Consider the following 27,995-nt stretch of genomic DNA (forward strand, 5'->3'; position numbering starts at 1 on the left):
CCTTCATGTGCTTCATGTCTGTGTTTCTTAAGTTGTCATGTTTGCGTTTCATTATGTTTCCCATTTTATTTTGAAAGAGGTCCAGTGTTCCTGCATTTTGTTTTACTCTTCCCATGTGGAACTCATGTCTTGAGTTCCGTCAGTGTGTTTCCTGTTTTACTTTCACAGTCTGTCCTATGTTAATGTTTCTAGTTTTGCTTCCCTTGTCTCGTCCTGCCTAATTACTCTCAGCTGTGCTCTCTTCCCCCTCGTTGTCCCTCAGTTTATTGAAGGCCCATGTTTCTCTTTGTCAAGGTTGCGTCCTCCCTCATAGCTGTGTGATTTTTCCCTGTGGCTCCTTGTGCTTTAGTTTTCCTAGTTTAGTTTTGTATTGTTTTTCGTGTCCCACTCCACACCAGCAATAAAGCTGTGTTTTTTGAGTTTACTTTTTGTCTCTGCGAGTTTGGGTCCTACTCTTGCCTGCACACAGCCGTATTGTGATAGAAGGACGCAATCCTGACAAAGAGAAACATGGGCCTTAAATACACTGAGGGATAACGAGGGGGAATGAGCCACAGGAGGAGAGCACAGCTGAGAGTAATTAGGCAGGACGAGACAAGGGAAGCAAAACTAGAAACATTAACATAGGACAGACTGTGAAAGTAAAACAGGAAACACACTGACGGAACTCAAGACATGTAAACTTAACAGACTGGGGAGACAGAACATAGGGACCTGAAAAATGGAACAGAAAGGCACAGTAGACACAACATGAACATAACAACGCCACAGGGGAAGAGTAAAACAAAATGCAGGAACACTGGACCTCTTTCAAAATAAAATGGGAAACATAATGAAACGCAAACATGACAACTTAAGAAACACAGACATGAAGCACATGAAGGACAAGGGAGACTTAATGGGGTTGGATACACAAGGGGAATCTAATAACAAATGAACTTAGATAACCTAATGAACAAAATAAACTCAAAACTTAAAACGCTGGGTCAAAAGACCCAAGATCATGACACCATGTTTATGGAAGTTAAAATGTTTAAACATGTTTAAACATCAGAGACACATTTGGCCTAAGTTGGTACTGGTTGTTGAATATGATAGCAGCCGCAATGCTGTGAATTTTTTGGTTTAATAAAATTTTATCCCAAGACTTGGTGACTGGAGAACAAAGAATAAACCAGTTTTAACTGACATTTTCACTTTTTTTCAGAATAGGATCCGAATGTGAGGTCTATGTGAGTGCAGGTAAACAGATGCTCAGACAAAAGACAAACTGGATATGTTCATCACTGTACACAAGCTAACAGTGGAAATACCAAGGTAACAAGACACAGCTGAAACTAATTAAGACAAAACCAAATAAAGTCAAACCAGTGAAAATGCACAAGGTAAAAAAGAAACACACAAAATGGGAATCACAAAACAAAAATAAAGACTTGATAACATGATACAACGGGATACTGACGAGGCAAGAAAAAAATATTAAAACATGGAAATGAAATATTGATAAACCCAAAGTCTTCATAGCATAAAACTCCCAACAAAATAATAAAAATAAAAAAACCAAAGAATATAAACCAAACCTCACAATGACAGAACCACAGGCCATTTCCACTTTTCCACTTTGACTTTTTCCAAATGATAGGCTCAGGTAGGATAGGGTTACCACCAAACATTCTAGTCTCACAGATATCTTCATAACCACATTTAGATAGCAGTTTATTTATTTGCATGAGCATGATTATGATACATATTGGCACTAACATCACTGGTAAACTGCTTTAATTATGTTGAATTCAAAAGTGATATTCTGTCCTCCTCCTTTTCTCTGGGTACACTGAAATATAAAACCCGTACTCCCAAATCAGGACTTCATTATGCCAATTACTGTCTGAAGAAAACGGTTGTGCTCATATTTAGTGTCTTAACTCCAGAGATTAGGATTCAATGATATGAAACTTAGTCTGGAGATTAACGGGGGGCTAAAATGTGACATTATGTTGAGAGAACAGACTGCTGTGTTTCATGTTTTATACACACAGGTTTCATCATAAGAGTTTTTTCTCTCAGCCTCAAGACAAACATTAGTCCTAGAAGAAAACAGAGCAGCAATGACAGAAGAAAAGAAGAAAGGGGCTGCCACCGAATCAACAACATTTGGTATTTGGTACATAATGAGACCATTAAGTCAAGATCACAGCAGAAATGTTTTAAAAAATTAATTAGAGCACCACAAAAGCTTAATTCCCACGCTCTGTGAAAAGAGATAATTCAATTTAGATCATGAGATTGTTATTTTGCCTCCATGAATTTAGTCTGGTGTCTATTTATTGTGTTTATTAGACGTGTTTACCTTTAGGTGCGCTCGTTTGTGCTTCTTCTCTCTTTGTTTAATTTTTTACGCCTGTAGCTGTGAGTCTGTGAGTTGTGTTACAAACCTCATGCTTTCTGAAAATAAGCCATCACTAGAAGAGATATAACTTCCTCAACAGGCTAATACAGCATCAACAGCAGTAGTGGTCAGTGTTTGTGTGTTGGGACTGACCGTCACGCCGCTCTCCGTCTGCGTCTCTCTGTAGGTGAAGTTGCAAACAGCCCAGGCCAAGTAGTACGTGGACATGCGAGGCGTCCGGGCAAAGTGATTGGTCAACCAGCCGTCCTCATCCGACAGCGAGCTGCTCTCCACCGGCATGTTGGACAGCGAGGTGTACTGTGGGTCGTGGCGGAGGGTGAGGGAGAATGTGGCCTTGTAGACAGGTTCATCAAAGCAGGGGAAGGCCTTCCGGGCGTGGATAGGACTGAACTGAGTTACTGCCAAGTAGCTATGAAAAGAAAAAGGAATAAAAGGATTATTACCAGAAAAAAATTTTGGGTAAAGATTATAGAAGATGACTTCACCAGTGAACCACTTTCATTTGGGAAATGGCAAACATGTATGAGTTCCATATAAAGAGCTAAATGTGAAGGTAATACAACCCTTAACAGGTCACTGGCAACGTAGCTGATGTTTAGCGGTAAATAAACATAAAGAATGAGATATCAGCAGTTATGAATGCCAGTAAAAATGAAAGAAAACACCTCAACATCGACAAGTAAATGGAAGTGCTTTATACAGCACCGGAAAGCACTTTACAAAGCTCACACAAATTCATACAATTCTTTTGTTCTGCACATGCAGGACTAACAGGTCCCAGTAACTCAGGGATGCATCTTTTTGTTTTAGTGGGTTTCAATATCCTCCCCAAGCATGCTTTGGCTTGCAGACTAGAGGAATAAAGTCAAGATGAGTGGTGGCTCGAACTACCAACCTTTAAATTAAAATATGACATGTTGAAAACTACGGCTAAAATAACAAGACTGACAAACCACAGCTTCCTGAGGCCTCTCACCTCATAATCCACAGACCAATGTCTCATTGTTGTAACTATGTCACTGCTGGTGTCGTTTCTGTTGGTGTTGCAGACTGCCACAGAGAAGAGAGATGTCCAAAGACACAAAGACTTTTTCTGTTATGAATTAAAGGCAATTTTGAAAACAAGGAAAACTGTCCTCTATTGTGTGGTGTGATTTCTTCCCAATGCTTCTTCCTCTTTCTTATAAACTTCACTGATTTCTCCTTTCCTGTTCAAACCAAACTGTCAACCAACCGACATTCAGTTTACATATCAAGTCAAGAGTGCTGTTGGCATTTTGGAGGACTGCACAGTTGGAGTGCAGTCCTCCAAGTCCAGTAATCTTAAGAAGCAGAGTAGGTTGTTGTTGCTTTGACTTCACCTGCTTTCAAAGTTAAGAGAAAAAAGATCTGAAGGGAAAATTAATTGCTAGACCAATGCATTCAAGTTGCAGTCTTTATTAAGAAGTGTATCATAAAATAGGAATGATGGGCATGACCACAGTTCTAAAGCACATGCAAATCGTGTACAGCCACATATCAGTGAACGGAGTACACGCCTTTTGGCATGTGGTCATGTGGTTCAAAGCCCATCATATACATGTGTTATGATGATCCCGATAAAGGCCACAAGCCAAAAGTAGGCATAATAATTGTACATCTTATTGTGAGACTAGTATTCTCTAAATTGTGGAACAATGTAGGCTTTACACATTATTTTATGAGCCCAGTCATAGGAATGGTGTACGGAGGACCACATAAGACCACAAAAATTTTAAATAAAAGACAAATAACATGAATATAACATGGGAGATGCACAACAGATTATTTCAGAATCAGAAGATTTTATTTATCCCCAAGGGGCAATTAAGATACAACAGAGCTGCATGACGTTGAAGATAAGGACAGGGCATAAACAGGCAATAAGAGTGAGATAATAAATACACAGAATATACAGTACATACAGTTTTAAAATTACACAGTTTAAAATTAAAGTGACTGAATTTGACAAATACAGGAGAAAAAAACACAAGGAAACTAACAAAGTAAAAAGAAATGAGAAGATGCCATTAATGTCCAATTTATGCTTCAGCGGAAAATCTACGTTGACATAACCATGCCATCACCTTCCACGCTGATTAATCATTGCTGGCGGCTTCAACCCGACCTGCAGATACATTTCCTAGGAGGGGGAAGTTCACATTAAATGGAAGGTTACAACATTGGGTTAAGAGGGGTTTCCAGTTAAAACATACGTTAAAACAAATTTGCAGTCTAATTAGGTTGAAGCACAGTCCCTTTATGTTGCCACGAGTCTTTTTTACTTTTATTCCATTCTTCTCTTTTTCTCAAAGTCCTCTCGTCCTCCTCTTGATCCTATTTTTCTCCCTCCTTTCCTCTTTCATTCAGTCTAACTGTTTAACTCTTTCTCCATCCATGCTGGGGCGTGTGAATCCATATATGTGATACCTGAGTGAATCACAGCAGGCTGCTGTCATCATCATCAACGCAGGAGAAAATGTGCTTTTTAAAGCAGCTGGTGAGGAAAAATGGCTGCTTGTTGTTCCACTACAGCTGCTCCTAATTTGGTTGAACACTGCCAGGGTTCGACTTCTCTCTGTGTTCAGGTCGACTATCATTTGCATTGCCTCTAATTGGATCCATTTCAGACCAAAGCTAGCTGTTCAGCCAGTGTTCAGATCGCTCCAGTTTATGACAGTTTTTCCCTGTAATTTTGGTGCATTGTTTCAAACCAAAGGCTCAGTTTTCATAACAAATTACACAAAAAACTCAACTTTATTTTCATGTGCATTGTGAACAACTGTTGGTTCAAAACTGCCAGTAATTTTAAAAAAATGAAATAAATTATATCAAAAAAGTTAAATTAATTATTATTAATATTATTATTATAGGGGTTTTTTTGTTTTGATTCTTATAGGTTTAGGCATCAGTTAATGAAAATTGCACAGTGTCACAAATTGCTAAGAAAAATTAAAAACAGGACCAAAAAAAAATGTATCAATGGCTAAATGAAATTTAGATTTGAAGAAATCAATTGGAAGACTACATCATTTAAATTCTAAATATTGATAAACACATAAATCCATACAGATATCATTTTATGTTTTGTTGGATGTAATGAAGAACATTTTTGTTTCAGTCCTCCAAAGTTGTCTTCTTTTGCTCCCAAACCTTTGCTTTAATGTTGAAACTCCTCAAAGTCTTGAAGATGACTCCCACATGCAGTCAAACAGCTGAGTTGAAACAAACCAGATATTTTTCTCTACAGCTTCATCTGCATCCAGAGAACTGGAATATTCTCTCTGGACAGCTTGTACAACATGAACAGTCATGTTGTCAGAGGTAAAGTCCACAGCCTGAATGAGAGTGACTCACAGAGGAGTATAAATACATTTTACACAAAGCAAAAAAAATAAATAAATAAATAGGACTGCTGCACTGTAGTCTGATGAAACCTCGCGTAGCTGCTTTTCTTTTTTTGCCTCAGGGCAAAAGCATGAAGCCAACCTGCTGTGTCTCCTTACGTGTAACATAGTCAAACTTGTTGTAAAGCCCAACAGAAACCAATTTCTCTTCACTGGGAACAAGATTGAAAATACTGGGACTTCCAAATGCTTCACAGCTGCTCTTAGGCGTTTCGACAACCTTAGTGTTGAAACCTGGCTTTGAGTTTCTCTCTCAGCTCTCCATTTCCAGCCTTACAAAGGCTGCTCTTTATTGGGGATAATATGAGAACAGATACTGTGGGAGTGAAATGCTGAGATTCTACAAACTTATCACTGCATGTCCCGATGATGCTGTGACTTGTTTGATCGCATATAATAAACAGTAAAAAGCCCATAATAATAGCAAAGATGAAAAACTAGACTAAGCAGCGATGTTTTGGATGGTTAGTGAAGTTAAGATTGTTAACTTAATTTATTGATGTTTTTGCCCCCCTGAGCATGGTTACTACATGGCTGCTCATTTAAAAGGTCATGGCTCAGACAAGAAAAGAAAAGTACATTGAGAGCATAAACTGTAAAAGATGGACCACCATGACATTAGCCATGGATGTTTAAATCACTTCAGTTCTGGTGTAATCGGCTGGTGGTCAGAGAAAAAGGACAAAGAAGTTAGACAGAGATTAAGGAGCCTAACGTGGACATTAGAGGAACTGCGTCAATCAAACATGAATCGGTGAGGAAAAGACCTAAGAAGTGCCCGATGTGCTGTCAGATGCCATAAAAAAAAGCACCAAAAGCAACAAAATTTCAACCCAGAGAGCCTCTGAGCTGACACCATCCAGACATGAGTATTAGTAATTCACGTGTTGCTGCTTTCTCTGAAGTATTTGCTATAATAATGTGAATTTGATGTTCATATTAAAACTTTAGTTACTCTGAAAGGCGTTAAACTATCGGTGAGCCTGAGGGCCACACGTGCTTTTAAAACCTTTTAGAGTCTGAAACATACGTTTACTGAACAAACTGACAAATGTGTTTAAAAAATTAAGCACATGTTAATTCCATAAATGGTTTTTAATTTGTATCGCATTTGCTAAATCGGGCATTTAAACAAATGTTTTAAGATGTGTTGTGCAACTTATTTTGGTTTTTCTGTTGATGAAAAGCTGTACATATCAAATAAGGGGTTAAAAACTCGCCTAAAGGTGCACTATGCTTGAATTGTTCTGTATATAAAAAAAACAGGCAGAATGACAACCGAATAGCTTTCTAGGATTCATCTCTTTTCAAGAAACAAGGCACACAGCACTGCAGCACATTGAAAGGATGAGAGGTTCAGCCAACGCAGCAGAGGCTTGGACCTGGAGACGTAATATTGAAGGGCTGTACGTCATCACTACAGAGGAGGTGCAGATAATTCATTCATTTCACTGCATTCAGTCGCTGAAACTGCAGTTTAGGCTCAAATGCTCAGGTTGTGTCTGAAAGCCTTTGTACACCATCACATTAAACATACTGTATAACCAACGCAAGAGTATCACAGTATATCACATTCTGGTGGATTATTTGCCTGTCAGGAGTTTACAGAACCTTAAACAAATATTTTAATCTCACCATCAAAGAAGTAAAAACTGAGCCTGACATTCCTGGTTTTTTTAGATTAAACAATAAGTAAGGCGAAAGGCATAAATAAAGTGATTTGGGGCAATTAACTATTTAAGATTTCCTTTTGCCGACTCATCCTCGTTAATATTCCCACAGAGGAGAAGCGAAGTGCAGTTATTCTTCCAAACTTTGCAGCTATGCAGGACTAGGGAGAAACACCAATTAGCCCCCAATTACAAGTTATCTTCACTTCACCTGCTTTTATTTAGAGAGGGCTAGCACTGACCTTTCGATTAGTAGACGACCTGTACCACTACCAGCTAACTTACTGCTAGGTTACTTTGTCTAACTGCGAGGCGGGAGCCTCTGCAATCTACAGCGCTATCGATTGGAACTGCTGAATAACATGCCTGGAGAGAACAAAACATACATAAATGTGTATTTGTGCAAGCACATACACAGATGTAAATCTAGGAGGCTCACTCACGTGATAATGATGACACTAGTTGTCTTTTTTTCTGCAGCAGCTGACTGATACTTCGACAGCATCAGTTCAGGCAGGCCACAAAGTTCATCTTAGAAGAAATTCCAGCCAATGAGCTGATGTCAGCGCCAGCCCATGACCACTGGCTCAGCAGGTACCTTTTTGCATTTCCACTCCCTCAAGCTGCTCTGCAAGCTGCTTTGAAACCCACCTCAACCACAGCTTCCCTTCCATGCAGTGTATCTGTTCTCACTGATCCCTCCTCTTGATGCTGCTGCTGCTCTCCCTGCCTCCTGCTTTCCTGTGTGTTCATGGCCTCCCAGCCACCGAATATAAATAAGTGCAATTGAAAATAATCTTTCTGTGATGTGTAAAAGTGCCTAAACACAAAGACACAAAATAATCTCTACCAGCTGCCAAATCTTTAGCGTTTAACGATACAAATCATAGCTTTCCCTTTTAACCCCAATTTGCTCCATTTGCCTCCAAAAATAAAATTAAGTCATTAAGCGTGGTTGGTTAAGCAGAATTGCAGTGGCTTTAAATTACCCGTGAAGAGACCCTTAATTTAATTCATCATATTCGAATTTGCCCTGAACTTATCTCCTCCCTGGCTCTGATTTCAAAGCTTCAACACACCGAACTCACGCCTTGGAATAAATCCATACAGAATATGTGATGGTGTCATATGAAGCTGGATTTTGTTTTAGTCTTTGAACCTTTCAAACCTATCAAAGGAGAAATTTAAGGTGGAATCAGGGTTCAGGGGGTTAAAGGATAATCCTCTGAAGTCAGAGCCGACAGGTCGGCCGCCTGCAGGGAGAAGTTTTCACGGGGAGCCATTTTTACTTCGGCTTTTTTCAAGTTTTTGAAACGGCATCTACGGCGAGATAATCCACAATAAACACGGGCAAACTTTCTGTTTCCTCTCGATTTCTTTTAGCCGAGCTGAATGTTTCCATATCTGAGCTTCGTTACGTTTGTCTGTCAGTCACCTGACAGACACAGGAATAAGCTAAAACCTGAGGAAATAATCCCTGTGAAAACTTTGTTATCACAATGGTGCATTTTGCTCCTGGAGTTTGTGAGAGGAGCGATGAAAGGAGGGAAACAGGAGGAGGAGAGGACGGGGTGTCTGTTGCAATTCAGGTGGCCTAATAAGAAGAGAGGACACAAAAAATCCAAAAGGAAGATGATAAAACAAAATTGTTACTACCAAAAAAAATGGGAGGAGGAGAGGGGACAAAGATGAGGGCTGGAGCAGAGTGTAAGGAAGGAAGGAAGAAAATGCAGAAAGCAAAAGGCATACAGGAGACAACAGAGGTAGAACCAAGATGAGAAACAGCTGTAACAAAGCAGTTTGGATGCTGATTGAAAGAAAACAAGAGGGGGCAGACGATGAGAAGTAGACACTTGGAATATTAGGGCTGGGAGAGGAGAAGGAGAAGGAAAAGACGTTAAGCAGAAGAAGTGGAAAAGAAAAGTGGAAACAGGAGGTGAGGAGAAAGGAAGGAAAGAAAATTGAAGAAAATAATCTGACACAAGCTATGGAGACATGATGACCGAGGGGAGTGGACGAAGGGAGGGAGGAGGTGACGAAAGGGAGACAGAGAGAGAGAAACCGGGAATAATAAACAGGGGGTGAGCGGGGCCGACTGGAAGAACGAGAGAGAGAATAATGGAGAAAGCCTGAGAGGGACGAGATAAAGAGAGTATCTATTAGAGAGGAGGATGAGTCTGTAACGTGCACACACACACACACACACACACACACACACACACACACACACACATACACACAAACTCCTGCTTTAAAATTCAATGAAGCACCAATATTAATACACACACGCACACACACACACAACACACACACACAAACTCCTGCTTTAAAACTCAATGAAGCACCAATATTAACACACACACGCACACACACACACAACACACACACACAAACTCCTGCTTTAAAACTCAATGAAGCACCAATATTAACACACACACGCACACACACACAACACTAACGTGACACCCAGCAGGTTGCCAACAGTCACTGCTGCCAAAGTAACGCTTGTTGTAACAGTAATCCTGATTGACAAGCAGGCCTATACCGTTGCCCTGGACAACGACAACAGATAAACAAACACACACACACACACAAACACACACTCATGCATTAATGCATGTGACAATGCGTCGCCTCCAAAAACGCACATGAGATGGAAATGACGTATTTTCCTGCTGTAATGTTTGCCATTATATTGTCTGGTGACACCACCGAAGAAGAGAGCAGGTGTGTGAATGACACATCGAACACACGCACACACATAGAGGAGAGACAGAAACACACACCTCATTTAGATTCACAGATGTGAGTGAAGGGGAAACTGTTGAGTCAGGTGCTTTTCACAGTGAGTGTGTTTCATTTCTATATCCATCCCTCACACTCTCCATCACACACAAACACACACCCACACTCACCAAACTGGACACAGTGATCTCTTTAACCAATGTCTCAAATTGCAAATCCCCTCCTTCATATTGAAAGGACTGCTGTGTATATGTGTGTGTATTGTTGCTGCTATACTTTTACACAGGAAGCTGCCGAAGAGGCTGATTCATCATCTTCGGTGTAAAATATGCGACTGATGGGTGAGGCAGTGTGGCTGGGTGGAGGTGGGGGTGGGGCTTAGTTTGTCAGATTTCAGTTCTCCAAGTGTATTTAGGTAACAAGAAAGTAGGAGGCAAGGATGTACAAGAAAATAGGAGATTAAGATAAAAATGATAATTAAAAGGATGCCGATAAGGATATCATCATCTGGCTTCCTGCTTCTCTCAGTCGTACTCGGGCTGTGAGCCACTGGAGGTACATGAAAGCATTTTATAAAGTCATGGAGAAATTCAGCAAGAGAATAAAACCAAAGAACATCCTTCTCTCAGCAATAGATGATTTTGAGTTCTTGGTGAGTTCTCCAATGCAGGAATCTGATTGGTTGTGTTACGAGGCATGCGGTTGTGCAGTAACGACAGATCACAATCCGATTTCAGTCAGGAACCCTAAAGTCAGAGGAACGTTATTTCCACATGCTATCATATATCTGGTGGTCTGGATCTACTCTGGGATCTCCCATGACCTTCCACTTGCAGGTGTGCTCCTAAATGCCTTCACTAAGTTGGCGTAAGCTCCAGCACTGAACAGAACCGCCACTGTATCAGTGCCACACAGGAAAACTGATTGTGAGGCACAGAAGGAGGAGCTGGTGTGAAGGTGAAAACATGTTCACAACACTGTGCAACTGTGCAACAGATGCCCAGGCTTTCTGAAGGTCTTAAAAGTTTTTCTTTGGACATGGACTTAACACAACACACTGCCCACAAGTCGACAATCTACCAAAGAACAAAATTTAAATTGTAGCTTTATCTTTGTTATAACAAACCTGTCACAAAACACAGTTTGTTTCCATTTCTTTAGTTGAAAATATAAAAAATGTCAAAGAGGCTCTGCCATGGTTTGGGGCCACATTTAAGTCAGTGGTGCGTGAGATCTTTTTAAAACTGATGGAATTATGAGCACACAAAAGTACCATCAGATTTTGATCCACACCATCTGGAAAGTATGTCATTGGTAATGACTTCAAAACACAGTAAACACAGCATAAAGGAATACTAACAGTCATGGACTGGCCTCCCCAGAGCCAAACTCAAACAACAGAATGGAACATTATTCTGCTCACCTCAAGAAAACCAGCTCTGCAGCTGTGGATGGAGGAAGATAATAATGCTTGTTAGGTAAAGTGTGATCAGCTGTGTGATCAGCTGTGTGTAATTACCTGCCTCAAGAGTGTCACACAATCCTCAAAGGAGAGAAGGTGATGATCAGCTTTCAACTACTGCCATACATGTAATTGAGAATAAAAAGGAAATAAAGAACAAGGGAGTGTCCTGCGTCCAGGGCATTTTCAAGTTTGGGCAGGAGCTGAATAGACCATGTTAAACCTGACAAAAAAGGGGCATTATTACAGTTATTATTATTATTATTATTATTATTATTATTATTATTATTGTTGTTGTTATTGTTGCAGCAGACAAAGAAACAGACACAGCAAACAGAACAAAAGGCAGGGATATCCAAAGAAGAGCTTTGAATGTGCTTCAAGAAGCCCAGCAAACTATTTCTGAAGACTATTTAAAGAAAGCCACCTCAGAAAGTTCAGACTGTGCTGAATAATATCAGTGGTTGAACAAAATATTGATTTTCAAGCTCATTACAAATGTACAAACTGTTTTTGCCTGGTGTACTAAATTTTTAAATATGGTTGACAGAACAATTTGATATGACTGGATGTAGTATGACTTGTACAAGGTGTCTGCGTGTGTTTAATGATGAAGAACCTGTTACTTGGCAAATTTTCTGGGTTGATTTTGAGATGAAGGACTTCATTCTTGAATATACATGAGATCAGAGAAAGTCAACGTGAAGTGAGCGGACCTTGAGTTAACCTTTCCTCAACTTTGATGTGTGTGATTGTAATTACTACCAGTGAGAGCGTCTGAAATGTTCTATAGCAACCAACCATTAGCTACAAATCGATGCATGATGCAGGAATGTGGACAAACCTCCCTCTCCCTGGCCACTTCTTCTTCCAGGGCAACAGTCTTATTGCGGTTTATGAAATAGTGAGGACATTTAATCTATTTAATGTGTTCCTGGAATTTCCACCTTCCACCATTTGCATGAACACAATTTTTCCATCAGACCATTTTCACGTCTACTGATTCATGTCCATGTACACAAAGTGAATATTTTCCACTTTTAGAGGGCCAGAAGTCTGCATTTGGAAGCAGAGGAGTGGGTGGCATCATGAATGATTTCACCACTCACACCAGAGACCATGGTTTGACTGCCAGACTTGACACATTTTTTTTTCATATTCTATTTTTTTGTAAATGAGCTTTGTCATGAATATTTCACATTTTGCTATGAGACTGGGGTCTCCTAGGGAATACTGAGGTCTTCTCAAGCCATTCCAAGAGGCATAATCTCCAGTGTGTTGTGAGTCCGCAGCTGCTCCTATATAGACAAGTCTGATAAACCTTCCATACAAGGTGCCCAAAAGGCATTCTAATCTGATGTCCAAACTTACTCTTTTGATGGAGAGGAGTAGCAGCTCCACTCTGAACTCGTCCTGAATGGCTAAGCTGATCACTGTAAGGTTGAGCTCAAAACCTTTTTTAAGCAAGCTTATTTCTGCCACTTGTATCCAGAGTTTCTGACTATGAATAAAGTAGAATAACCAAGCAGTCAAAAGCCCAAATAATTGTTGTAGTTACGTCTAGGACCCCAATTGTACTTGTAGGCAGGCTACAAACTTCAAGCAACTGTTCACCAAAAGGAATAATCACTCATGAAAGATAGAATAATGCATTTGAACACAGAAATAGTCCTTGTTCTCATCCTTATACACTGGGAACAAGGATCATGGAAACAGGCAAACAGGATGACATGACAGAAAGTTTCCAAGTCTTTATGTGGGGAAAAAAAAGTCTACACCACAGAAGAACCTATAATGGTTACACAAATCAGGAAAATGAGCATTAGAATCTGACAGGAGACAGGTTATATACACACTGTGAGCCAATGAGACACAGGAGGGAGCAAAGCACAGGTGAAAAAGACAACAGCAGGTGAAGCCAGTAAGGTGGGTCAGATAATGAGAGAGGAAGGAAAAGAACAGGAAGCAAAAGTAGAAATGGGATCACAACCAGATAAAACAGGAATCCAAAACTCAACATAACAAAAACCTTGGCCGTGGAAGGCATCTCTGCCACCGAGTCAGGCTGTAAATTACACAGGTGTCTAACCAGATTTGACCTTTGATATATAAATGTCACTACTCCCTCATTTTATACTATTTCAGTAAAACTTAATCACAATGTGAATGTGAAATCTTGAGTCATTGCCAAAAACATTTTTTGCAAGCTCACAGGGACCTTGACCTTTTACTATGGAATGCTAATCAGTTCATTGTTGAATTTAAGTGAATGTTTATGCCAAATTATATATCAGCAAATATCCCTCAAGGCATTGCTGATATATTGCTTTCATATAAGAATTAGATGCAGGATGGTCAGTGAGCTTGACCTTCGTTGCAGAGGCTTAAAAAGTAACTCGTGCAAAAATGCATTATGTCCAGATCAAGCTCCGTGCAAGCATGTGAAGGCAGAAGCAATTTTACAAAAGATAACATGAACGTTGACCCCATGTTAATGTTTGCTCACTTCTACTCAAAAAAAAAATATACATATGTATTTTTGTAAACTTCAGACAGGAATTTTTCATCCTTCCTTCCTAAGAATTTTATAAGTTTTATCTTGGGTGCCTTAAAAAAGAGGTGCTTATGATTTAAAGCTTCCGTCGAGACAGCACAACTCACCACAGATCACGTGTTTTGGCTTCATGGAATCCCCATGGATATCGTTTCTGATCGGGGTCCTCAATTCACTTCCAGCATGTGGAAGGAGTTCTGTTCTTCGATTTGAGCCCAGATTAGTCTCCCTTCTGGGTTTCATCTTCAGACTAATGAGCATACCAAGAGAATGAACCAACCCTCTGATGTGCAGTATCATCCAACACATCCACCTGGAGCAGTCAACTAGCCTGGGCTGAATACGTTTACAATTCACCCACTTTATCTGCAGCTGGTCTCTCACCTTTTGAATCATCTTGGGGGTATCAGCCCCCTCTGTTCCTATATGTTGAAGGTAAGTACTTAGTTTCTTCAGTGCAGAACCAGCCTTCGCTGGTGTCGTTGGCTTTCAGAATCAGAATACTTTAATAATCCTTAAGGAAATTATATGAGGAGGGATGCAGGCGGCAACCTAAGAACCTCACTATCGTCCAGGCTGAAAGGTTTGGCTTTCTACAAAAAAATGTTCCTTTACATATGAATCTGGCAAATTCTCTCCAAACCTTGTTGTAACTAGGGGTGGGAATTTAACGCCTAAATTCCACTTAATTAATTTGAAATAAAAAAATAGCGCGTTTCAGAAAAAAATAATGCATTTAATCACACTTTGCATTCCAAGCAAAGGGGAACTTTTGTCAATGCACGATTTCCTGGTATACCAATTACATCGATCCAAACATCAGAGCTACAAAGATTCAGAAGGAATCGCGTTGCTAGGACAGATCAAATTTTTTCTTTCAAAAGACTACTTGACGGAAACCTTGATAAAAGCAGTGTTTTGTGCAAACTGTGCAAAAAGGAGTTTGCATGCCACCAAAGCACTTCAACCTTGCGGTACCATCTAAATGCAGCAACATGTTGCAGCGAGCACAGAAACTGTGGGAGCTGTTAGCGCTCGTAGCACGAGTACCAACAAAAGGTGTTGGCAGCCCAAACTTATTGAAATGACAGGCTTCAGGACCAAAATCAGTAAGTCAACATCGCACAAAGTTACAGATTCTCTCGGAAAATGGATTGTTCTGGACTGTTGCAGGAACAGTGTAAAGACAAAGAGCTTCCTCCCCTCTTCATTGTCTTCAGACTCTGATTCAGATGAGGAAGCCCTGTGTAACAGGGCCCTGAGTTTGTACAGAGCGAAATCCACCATCAGCAAGACAGACCGCCCACTGGAGTGGTGGTCCAGCCGAGCAGGGACCCACCCACAGCCGTCTGTCCTGGCCTGCAAGTATTTGATTAGTCCTGCCACTTCCCTCCCATGTGAGAGACTGTTCTCACTTGCAGGTCACATAGTAACAACAAAGAAAGCTGCCTTGAGCTCTGAAAATGTGAACATCTTTCCCTAAATAAACTGGGTTTTTCAGTACACATGACACTGCTTTCCCAAAAATCAGTTACATATATATTTTTGTTACATTGATATTCCAAACTGGAGTTGTCATCCGGGAAGACAGGATATATCCTGAAGAGTTTTCTAGTCATTCACAGGCCACATAACGAGAGATAATCATTCACACTTTCACACCTTACCTATATGTATTTAGACTTTCTAAGGAACCCAGAGTACGCAGAGAATCCGGAAATAATCTGTCATAAACAGGCACAGGGAGAACTCCACACTGTCTGCATTTAGGTTCTCTAGTTACACAAAACCTTTTAAAAAAGGGAGTAGATATTAACCTAACCCAATCCCAACCTGAACATCCAGATTCTCTAAACCATTAGTTGTCAGACTGAAAATAGAAGTGTCATTTTTGAAGGGTGTGGTTTGTGGCTCAGCTGCAGCGGAGGGGTGGAGAAGTGGGTTCAGGGTGTGGTGCCAGGGGAGGCTGACTCACACATCTGACCTAATTGGGTCTCCCCTGTTAATGATGTTGCTGGGACCGGAGGCAAGAGTGATGAGGGCCACAGAAACAGAGGAGCAGGAAAGCTGCTCCTTTAAAAACTGAAAAATAAAAAAGATGCTGAAACACTAAAACGCTATGGTCGTCAGGTCCTTCATTGTCAAAATCTTTAAGACCGTATCCCAAAACTTTTTATGTCTTTAAAACGTTCAAAAAACCAAATGCCTTAACATTAGTCTGAGACAGTATGCTTTAAACATACAGTCCAATTATATCACAGTGCTTATCTTGAATAGCAAATATCATATACTGTGCATTTAATGGTGTTGATTGTCCAGTAACCTTAATCAACTTAAGCCCTCAGTCACATAAAGACAAAAAGGCAGCATTATGCAACTGGAAAACACCAACTTTCACATGTCACATTTCTCCCCTTTGCATGCATCTACACAACAGCTAACTCTGACAGAAGCTTTCACAGCCCTGCACACAAGATTGTTGGATAACCTGCTTTGGAAAGTTAGTGCAAATCATTAATTTTATATTCAGTTGATGATTGCATTCATCAGACATAAACTCAAACATCAGCTGAATATAAAATTCAACCTCTGTGGGCTACTCTTTGAGAGACCAGAGGTTTACCAGTAACTGTGACATCAACAACCTTTATGAAACAGGAATATTTCTATCTAACTTTACTGCACTCAGTGTAATTGTTGTTGAGATATTTCCCTCTGAACCAAAGTGGACAGAAAATCTGTAAGATCACAGTGTTAGCATGGGTAGAAATTAACAGGTTAAGAGAGTCAAAGGTCTTTCTCAGGTCAAAATCAATACTGCGTGTTTGTGAAGACCTCGATTCCACAGCAGCTCCTCCTCCGCCTCCTGCTCTGTGTATTTTTTTAAATGTCTGTAAAGGCTCAGAGAACGAATGAATTTATTAACTTGCTTCAGCTGAGTGCCATGTTAGATAGGTTGCCCTCTGACACACACACTGCAGAGTGGGTGAGCACAGTATTGATCTGAAACATCTCATCTCAGCACCGGATTACTCTATCAGAATGAAGGAGGGAGCGATCAGACAGCAGAGCCAGGGAGAAGCTGCTGATGAAGAAGACATACGAGATGAGGTAGATGTGTTAAACCAATCGACTTCTTTCAAACCTTTATTAAAATGTAGTCCCACACATAACCTTCGTTAACCATTTGTCTCTTCTGTTAATGCTCCAACATCTCTGTTCCTCAACCAGCTCTGCCTCGTTAGCAGCCTTACCACTCCTCGTTAACTGTAATTCCTCTCCTCGTTAAAGAAAGGCAGCTCTGAAAAAACAGTTTCAGTGTAATGAAAAAGTTCCTCACAGGATCTGAGAAGAAGAAGAAAAAAGCTCAGCTCTGGGGTTTTGGATTTCCTTTAGAAGTCTGGGTTTCAGGAAGAAACCAAGTATCTGGCACACTTTCAGTCCAGTGGGGACCCTCTTCAGGAAAATTATCCTCCTGATGAAGTGTGCTTTATATAGAAATAATATACCATAATTTCATCACACATACTGGATGGTGCTAGTTCATAATGTAGTATTAATGTAGTATTAGTTAAATTTGAAAATGTCAGTGTTCGTTATGCATTAATCTATGGAACGTCAGCAGAACCCAGACCAAAGTTAAAGTGCAGCATAGTGAACTACATTTCTGAGTTCAGTGTTATTGTAATGTTTTCACTGTGTGTAAAGCTAAACATGTAGAACAATAATGTAACATCTGTGGCATGATCACAATTTTTTCAAATGATGTAACACAACATGCAGTCTCTTCTGTAAATCGAGCAGTGAGAGATTACATGACACTTTGACTGAAATTAAACAAACTGCAGATTTTTAAACACGTCCATTATCTCTCAGCAGCAGCCAGTATTGCTGCATCTGGTACATGTACAATTGTGGTCTGAAGTTTCAATCCACTCATCGTGGACGAGGATGTCATGATGATTTTACCCTATCACTGATTTCTTTGAAAAGTTTCTTTTCCAGGGTGGAATGATTGACTCCGCGTCATATAACGTGCGGAGGGGGTGAAAGAGGCGAAGCAGCGCTACAGGAGGAAACTAGAGTCACAACTCCAACAGAGTGACTCTAGGAGCCTGTGGCGGGGACTAAGGACAATAACGGACTATAAAGCACCAACAACCGGTATGACGAACGCGGCCGTGACTCTGGCAGACGAGCTGAACACTTTCTATGCTCGCTTCGAGGCTGCAGCTAAGGACTCCAACAATGCTAGTGCTAGCGGCGCTAACGGCTGCAGACAGGAAGATACTGCCAGCACCGGAAACGTGCTCGTCATCTCCGAGCATGAAGTAAGGAGAGCCTTCAAAAGAGTGAACACCAGGAAAGCAGCAGGACCAGACAGCATACCAGCTAGCTCCTGTGTTCACTGAGATTATCAACATCTCTTTATCTCAGTCGGTGATCCCCACATTCTTCAAAGAGTCCATCATTGTTCCTGTCCCAAAGAAACCCCACCCTGCTTCTCTCAATGACTATCGCCCTGTAGCCCTCACCTCAGTAGTGATGAAGTGCTTTGAACGCCTGGTCAGAGACTTCATAATTTCTTCACTACCAGACACACTGGACCCACTACAGTTCGCTTACCGTCCAAATCGTTCCACAGACGATGCCATCTCTCATCTCCTCCACACATCACTAACTCACTTGGACACTAGAAGGGGGAATTATGTTAAAATGCTCTTCATGGACTACAGCTCTGCATTTAATACCATAATTCCCTCCACACTCACCACCAAGCTGGAGCATCTGGGACTCAGCTCATCTATGTGTCAGTGGATCTCCAACTTCCTAACTGGCAGACCACAGGCAGTAAGGATGGGCGGACATGTCTCAGCTTCCACCACTCTCAGTACTGGAGCCCCCCAGGGGTGTGTCCTGAGCCCCCTGCTGTACTCTTTGTACACATATGACTGTGTGGCCACTACCAGCTCCACCACCATCATCAAGTTTGCTGACGACACCGTCGTGGTGGGCCTGATCTCTGATAACAACGAGACGGCCTACCTGAAGGAGATTAGGAATCTGGAGAACTGGTGCCAGAGGAACAACCTCCTTCTAAACGTCAGTAAGACAAAGGAGCTGATAGTGGACTTCAGCACTAAGCAGGAGAGGAACTACCAGACCCCCGTCATCAACGAGTGCCCAGTGGAGAGAGTGGACAGCTTCAAATACCTCGGAGTTCACATCACGCAGGACCTGTCATGGTCCTGTCACATCAACACTGTGGTGAAAAAGGCCCGTCAGCGTCTCTACCACCTCAGACGCTTGAGAGACTTCCAACTGCCCTCCAAGGTGCTCAGGAACTTTTACTCGTGCACCATAGAGAGCATCCTGACGGGAAACATCTTAACCTGGTTCGGGAACAGCACCATGCAGGACAGACGAGCTCTACAGAGGGTTGTGCGATCAGCTGAGCGCACCATCTGCTCCGAGCTCCCTGACCTGCACTCAATCTACAGCAGGCGGTGCTGGACCAAGGCCAGGAAGATCGTGAAGGACCTCAGCCATCCCAACAACAGACTGTTCTCTCTGTTGAGGTCAGGAAAGCGATTCCGCTCCCTGAAGACCAACACAGAGAGACTGAGGAGGAGCTTCTTCCCGCAGGCGATACGGTCTCTCAATCACACCACCACACAGTCCTGACCCACACATACAGTTCTTACACACACACTGGACTTTCTGGACATTGTTTTCAATTCATCACTTAAATCACTTTAAGCATATTTGCATTGCAGAAGACATAATGTGGATTGCACAACACTGGACATTATATTCTTCATTTCCAGTTAATACTTGTACAGCTGCTGTTATTGTGTATATATTTATTTATATTTCTTCATACATTCTTATATAGTTCTATACTGTGTATTGTGTATTTTGTTGTACAGCTATTTTATTTTCAACTTTAATTTATATATTTTATCTTATTCTTTCCCAGTTAAATTTACCCTTCATTCTAATTTGTGTTGTACAGTTATTTCATTTTTAACCTTAATTTATATTTTATTCCTTCCTAGTTAAATTTACCCTTTTTAATTTTTCATATTTATTTCCTATCTTATTCATAGCCCTTTTTTTTTTCTTCTTTAGGTCACGAGCAGTTGTCTAAGCATTTCACTGCATATCGTACTGTGTATGACTGTGTACGTGACAAATAAAAATTTGAATTTGAATTTGAATTTTGAATTACTTTGAAAAACAAGAACTGGGTGAAAAAATTTGAATTAATTTTTGATTATGTCTAATCCACACAGGGTCAAACGTATGCATAAACACTTACATCTTTTTTTTAACTTGACAAGGCCGAAGCCTTTTAACTTCTCATTATTGATCAATATTGACTACAGCTGGTAGTATCTCTTTGTAGCATTAAGAAGGATTTGTCTGACAGTGCTCATCGGATTGATCAACACTCAGAACAATGGGGAAGTCCAAGAAATTCTGTGGAGATCTGACAAGGAGAATTTTAGATTGTCACATGTTGGGAAGGCCTCCTGGGGCCATTTATAAACAAATTCATACACACAAATGTAGAATTATTTGAATTGCATAAGTACAAGTTATTTAGATTACCAATGTCTGGAAGAAGGACCAAACTGTTAACCTTAGATGAGACAATTTGGATTTTCAGGAAAAACCCAGAAACCACCAAAGTTCAGAACTGCCATAAACTAATTGACGATATATGAGACATTGACCTTGACCTTTTGTGTAATACAGAAAATCCAAAATAAATCCAAACTTGTGCACCCAGTTCTCTTTTTTCAAAGTAATTAAAGATGTATGCTTTACAGTTCTTCTACCCAGGCAATAGAACAATTCAAAGAATTAATAAAAAGCCCCAAATTACCCTGACATTCATGTCCATGATGAGTGGATAGGAACTGTCGAACTGCTGCTAAAGGACATTGTGTACCCGTGCGTGAGAAAAAGGCAACGTGTCAAAACAGCATTAAACACCATAGAATGAGAAGTTATGGTGCTGAGAGAGCGTACTGTAGCATATACTTAAGTATTCAGAGCAGTCTGAAGGCTGAGGCATTTGAACAAAAGTGATTACTTTTACATGTTGAACTAATTGTTTCAAAGTTTAACCACATTTAATATGAACATTCAACAATGTGACACAGCATATGGCAAAATAAGGAAAAACACATGACTGTGGAAAGCCTTTAAAAATACTTAACACTATAGATGAATATGGTAATGATGATGCAACCACTTGAAAGCACCAAAAAAGGTAACAAAGCACTTAACTACACAAAATGTTAACTTCGGAGCTTGTGTAAAGTAAAGCTAAAAAAAGATTCTAGCAATGTGTTTAAAGTTGATGTTAAATTATAAATTGTGTCAGGGCAGCCATGAAAGATGCCCCGGGAAAGAAAACTAGTGCAGTGAATGTGGCACCACTCTGGTCCAGTTTCCTATACATTAGCTGAGTATTGATGTGTCAGTTTTTATCCTGATGCGACGTCATGCTTCATGTGAGCAGCAGGCGTCGGGTCATCTCTGCAGACGGGTGGAATCGGGCCGAATTAAAAAATGCCTTCACTGGGAGACGACAGTAACTGCAACATCAAAACTCATCTTTACATCATTTGCATAAAGATCAGTACTAAGCTAGAACAGTGATACTGTGTGTGTGTGTGTGTGTGTGTGTGTGTGTGTGCGTGTGTGTGTGTGTGTGTGTGTGTGTGTGTGTGTGTGTGTGTGTGTGTGTGTGTGTGTGTGCACGCTAATTAATTCACCCACTCCCAGCATTTTAAGCGTTTAAGCCAAGCCTGGGGTTTATAGTAACTCTGGATATTAAGCAAATCTCATAGTGAAGTGTGTGTGTGTTTCTGTTTGTGTGTGTGTTTCTGTTTGTGTGTGTGTTTCTGTTTGTGTGTGTGTGTTAGCATTAGCTGCATTGCTGTATCAAGCTAATCCTTAAGATAACAGTGAGCTTTGTGCACGCACACATGAACACACACTTCTGAGCAGACTATCACTTGGACCGTCCCTGAACACCGGTATTGTGTTTATCTGACGTTCTGAAGCTCTGCTCAGAACACAGTTACTGTTTTTAAATAATAACCAGCTGTGGTTTCTTTACCATGTGTCTTACTGCTTTGCTGGTTAGTCATCAGATTAACATATTTAATGAGCTCACGCTGGCACCTTTATAGGATGGCAGTTATATCATAGTACCATGCGTCTCAGTCCCACAAATAATCTACGCCTGGCTTTATATTTATTGCATTACCTTTAATATTGTCATGCTCTCACACAGACTTTCTCTTTTGTGTGACGTTTAAGGAATTAGGTTAGTGCACAAAGTCGACTGTAACCGGGTTTCTGGCAGCTGGAGCATTAAGCTTTAACTAACAGGTTGCTGTGCTGTGATCGAGCTCTGTTAGTATGCCAGCTGCCGTATTGATTCAGAATTGATCCAAACAGCAGCTGCCAGCGAATAGTGGACCACGGGTGGTGGAAACACTGAGACCAAGTCTGACTGGTGGTGGATTTTGGCTCAGCGTGTGCTAAAAATACTAAAAAGTTCCCTCAGAGACTCCTCTGGTCACTTCAGATGTCAAAAAGTTGGCATGTTAATCAATTCATTGTGAACTTGATGAAAAACCAATTAAAACTGCAGTTTTATACCATTGTTCTATCGAAACACGGCAGAGGAAGTCAATGAAGAAAACAAAGCTTCAACTGATGTGAGTGTGTTTGAAATTCTACTGATATTTTGTTATTTTGCAGTTTTTGATGCCTAAAAGCTCTTAAATTAGGAAATGAGCAAAATTTTCTAATGTATGAAAGCAATAAATTATAAAATTATGTGTGTGTTTATGGATTTGTCTCATTTATATAACCATCACTTGAAGTGACATTAGCCAGCTTTTAGTTTTTAATGTTACAATAAATGTCCATATGGTTAATGGACTGTAACACTTATCCAACGTATTCCCATGGAGGTCAAGGACAGAGCAGGAAATCAAAATATCAGTGAAGACTCAGAAACCTGAGCCACTGGTCCTCCTTCCATAGAAGTGAAGACGAATTTAGATTTCTGGATGTGAAAATCAATGTTATACATCTCTTTGCACAGATTCATGAATCCATGAATCCATAACTGTCATGAACATTTGAATTCCACGTCAGAGGGATGAGTTTAAAATACCTTCGTGTTTTTGTGTTTAAAGCACCGAACAGCAGCCGCTGTCCTGCTCTGCTCATCGATCTGTCAGAATCATTACTCTTAGACTCAGCTCGTGTTGTGTCACAATAGCGGATAGTTTCCTGTCTGCAAAACAGACGGCCATTCACAGTTGCCTGGATGGATCAAATAACAGCACCTCAATGAGTGCAGTAATGCATGTCATTACAACTCATTTCACAAATTTGGACTGACTTTCAATGAGCAATCAGGCATCTTCAAACAGTTTTGGAATCCAGCGTCTCATTTGTGAAGATACTCTGGTTTAACTCATCGGGCTTATTTAGGCAACACTCACAGTCCAATGAGGCCGTCCATGTAAAATAATCAGTTTCTTCAGACAGGCAGCTTTCTGCTCACCACCAAACATTTTAATCTGCTGCCTTTTTGTAAATCTGACCACACAGCAGGAAAAATAAAAGTACTAGTGGATGAACAAATCCAGATGTAGGATTTGCTTGATTTAGGCCACCAACATGTCCTCCACCTCTGATTCTGTTGCTCTTTACACTCAGTACTCATTTATATTCATCTCAAGTCAACAATAATCGAGCTGTTCCACTAATAAAGCTTAAAAGCTTTAAAGAAGACATACATGTAGCCTTGGTAAACTAAATGTTGAGATTTCATCTTTTATTTTTTTGTTTACAAAACACTTTTTTAAATTATTTTCATTGATCATGTTCCTCTAAATAATGATGGAGTTATTTTAAGCTTTCTTAAGTCAGTATAATTTTGGCCCAGAGCACGCTTCATAACGAGTGTTTCTGTTATTTTGTCAGCTCATGTCTCAGATGATAGACTGGATCCAGCTCTCTAAATATTGCACAAGGTTGTATTAATATAATATTACATTTGCTGCATCATTTCCTTTATATCCCAAACAAGCAAATATAATAAAAAAAATCAACATGATTACTAATGATAGTTTTATACGGATGCTCAGCAGCATTTTGCTCATTAGTGGAAACACTTTTTATCCAAACAGAAATCACAAGCCTCTGTGACAAGTGGAGAAATCACCAGGTGTAAATACCTGGTTATTGTTGGTTAATACAACACAGCAACTTGAAATGGAATTAAATTTTCTATATCTGCATGTGCATCATTAGGCAAAGCTATAAGCTAACTGTCTCAAATATTGTAGAGCTTGAATACATAAATGCAGGTTCTGGTACAAAAACATCAAGTTAATTAGCTGAAATCACTGATATTATTTGCATAAAAGCTTAAATGGAGAATACGACTCCTGACATTTTCCATGACCAGCTACAGTGGAGGTCAGCAAACTTCAAAGGAGCCGTTATTGAGTAATTTTTGATCCCAGAAAAATCTGTATGATGTTGAAACACATGTTTGAGCTTTAGAATAAAGGTGCTGCAGCCTGTAGCATATTAAAATTACAGGTAAGTGTAAATCGTTAAAATCTTTTAGAAAATGGGACTAATGGGTCATGTTTTTATAGCAAAATATCATGATTTTGTTGTATTCATAATTAAAGCAACAAAAGAATGATTTATTAAAAATGGTTTTTCATTGACAAGAAAACAGACCAAGCATGGATTAGGGCTGGACAATATGGAAAAATTTTCCAACCGACAATCGTCAGTCTATCGACGATGGGCGATACATTCGCGCATGCGCAGACTTTTTGATGGGCAGATCAATGTAATCATGCACGGACTGATTACACAGAATTTCAAACATGGACGACCTAATGTCCCAAAAAATTAGGGCTGTCAGCATTATACAGATACAGATACCGGCTGCTTTGCACATCTCTAGCATTGACAGAGACATTTCAGGGATTTAGACTCGGTCTGCACTCCAGATGGGTTAATTGTTAATCATGTTAGTCATGATGACAGCGCATTAATGCTGACAGCACTAAAAAATATATATAAAGCTGCCAATTTCGGATGAAAGAGATAAACCTAAAGATGTAACCAAAGCGGTCTGTCGCTTGTGCAGATGTATAGTGCGAGCAAGTACTCAAACACGACTAACTTGCATGAGCATGTACATGTCCACCATCCAGCTGAGTATGCTAGGCTATCAGCAGCTTCTGCAGCTCCATCAAGCATTTGGGCGCACTCTGAAGAGGGTGCATTTGCTCGCAGATGAAAAAGGGTGTTGTTAAAGCAGCACTATTATTTGGACTTTTGACTGCTTCTATTAGCTCCATCGTTATTAGCAATCTTACTCATGGGAAAATAAGTAAATAAATCGCCCTTGTAAAAACAATCAGGCTCAGCCTATCGTCAGTAGTCGATATATTCATCCAATCGCCCAACCCTAGCGTGGATTCAAAGGGTCTGTGTGTATGCTTAGATTTGAATCTGTAGCCATGCAGACCTGCCTTTAATGGGTCACCCCTGACTTCTGTCAGTGGAGCAGAGCTGACGCTCCTCCTTCAGACATTGGCTGAAAAGAAAACTCTAACCTGAGACCACACAAGTTCATCGCTGGTGTATTTTCAAAATTAACATCGATGGGCTCATCTGACCCGCTGCTCTCACCGTCGCTCATCTTAAATGGTCAGATTGAAGACCCTGCCTAAATGCTTGTTACACTGAGTCTTAATAAGTGATTTAAGCGCATGAAAATCCATGCGTTGAACTCTGAGCCATTCAGACTCTCTAAGCAGCTTAATTTTAGCCAATGCAGTTCATTATAATAGACCCACATGTCTGAGACAGGTCTTCAGAATCAGGTCAGAGTGCCCCAAAATCATCACAGTTAGCTTCTTTGTCAGATATTCCTCCTTGAACATGGCAATCATTCTAGATTTGCTTTATGTCCTCTTCATAAAATAATGTTGATCACTGTGTATTATGTTACCATTAGCAAGTCTAAATATATAACACAGAATAGAGAATTCATCATTTCCTATAATGACTCTCTTTATCACACAGTTTTATCGTATTCATGCTGCACTGGTCTATGTGGCAGCTCTCTTGCTCATGGAGCCAATCAGAATTGAGTAGTATAAAAGTGAGGAATGAGTTAATTATGTCTCATCACTGGCTAAAGCTCTTCTCAGGCAGAGTCCTTATGTGGTAATGTCTTTACTCTGTCCAATCACAGCTGAGCTCAACGTTTTTCCAAACAATTAACCACAAGTTTGTGTTTTTCACAATACGTTGAAAAGACGTTGATAAAACACTGTGTCAATACACACACACACACACACACACACACACACACACACACACACACACACACACACACACACACACATATTCGTGCATGAAATAATAAATGTATCAGCACACAGTCTGTTTCCCATCTGCACCATGGGGAAGAAATCTGATGTGGAAACTGCAGCAGAGGCTTATGGGAAATTCATAAGGAGTTTTATATGTACGCCCGTGTGAGTGTGTGTGTTTGAGACAAGTGGAACACACACAAAGACATGCACACACAGGCGTATGGCATGTGGAGTGTGAGTTAATCAATGTCGTGAATGTGAAGCTTTGACCTTTTCAAGCTGAACCACCTGCTGGTATAGGAAAAGTGTGTGTTTCCGTGTGTGTGTACCGTCTCTCTCTCTGCATTGTGTATGAGCTCCTGAAGAAGCCCAGCAGCTCGTCCTCGATGGCAGCATCAAAGCTCACGTTTAGCCGGTAAACCCTCATCGGCTTCATCTCGCGGTGCAGCGCCACCACGTACATCTGATTGGCTGGGAAGGGGAAGTGTCGGTGGATACGCATGACTCCGCCCCCGGGCCTGTTGGAAGGACGACCTCCAACACCGCCCTCAGCAGTAACTGTCACCCGGTCCACCTGATGGATGGAAGAGAAAATAGGATAAAGACATCCACACACCAACTGTGTCTCCACAATAAGACTCATCTACAAGTGCAGACCAGAAGAGTGAAATATGTTTGGATATGCTATAATCAGATTTCCTGTTTTATTATCATTAAATAAATAAAATCTTGGTAGCGATAATAGCAAATCACCCAGAAACGCAGTAATCCATCAACAAATTGAGTTAAGGAGAAGCCTTACAGCAAGGAAACATGAATGCGAACAGCACAGGATTTAAACATTTAAAAGCTTCAGGATATTTAAAATTCATTTTGATGAGTGACACTCGATGTTAACAGCAAATCTGCAAAGAAACTCTGCAGGGGTTGTTTAATAGGATGCACGTGTACACGCGTACTCGTGCATCCTAAACTCCTCAAACTCAGACACACGCTCACTCACATCCAGAGCACCTCTGAAAGCTGCTGACTTCCTGTTGCTGCTCATGTTTATGTCATTTCCCGCCTGAAACATGACAGCAGTGGTTGATTTCTGAGGTGGATTAAAGCAAACAGCAGCTGATCCTACAGGTAAGTGTGTGGGAAATGTCTGACCTAGGGCTGTGTGATATGAACAAAATCTCATATCCCGATATAAGAATTCTATCGTCCCGATAACGATATAAATCACAAAAATGTAAAATTTTCTGTAAATTCTGTGAATCTCAGGCAGC

At 40.5% G+C, this 27,995-nt stretch overlaps 1 protein-coding gene across 1 annotated transcript in view; it reads right to left on the bottom strand.

Moving 5' to 3' along the window:
* LOC113008770 (thyrotropin-releasing hormone-degrading ectoenzyme) overlaps window positions 1-27,995 on the bottom strand; it is a 264,030-nt gene that overhangs the window by 217,018 nt on the left and 19,017 nt on the right. The window contains exons 2-3 of the mRNA XM_026146492.2: window positions 27,051-27,295; window positions 2,543-2,819 (exon numbers count right to left, since the gene is read on the bottom strand). Coding sequence (XP_026002277.2) covers window positions 2,543-2,819; window positions 27,051-27,295 — 522 coding nt within the window. The remainder of the gene's footprint in view (window positions 1-2,542; window positions 2,820-27,050; window positions 27,296-27,995) is intronic.

Source organism: Astatotilapia calliptera, chromosome 17, assembly GCF_964374335.1.
Source record: "Astatotilapia calliptera chromosome 17, fAstCal68.1, whole genome shotgun sequence".
In the NCBI taxonomy this organism is placed as follows: domain Eukaryota; kingdom Metazoa; phylum Chordata; class Actinopteri; order Cichliformes; family Cichlidae; genus Astatotilapia; species Astatotilapia calliptera.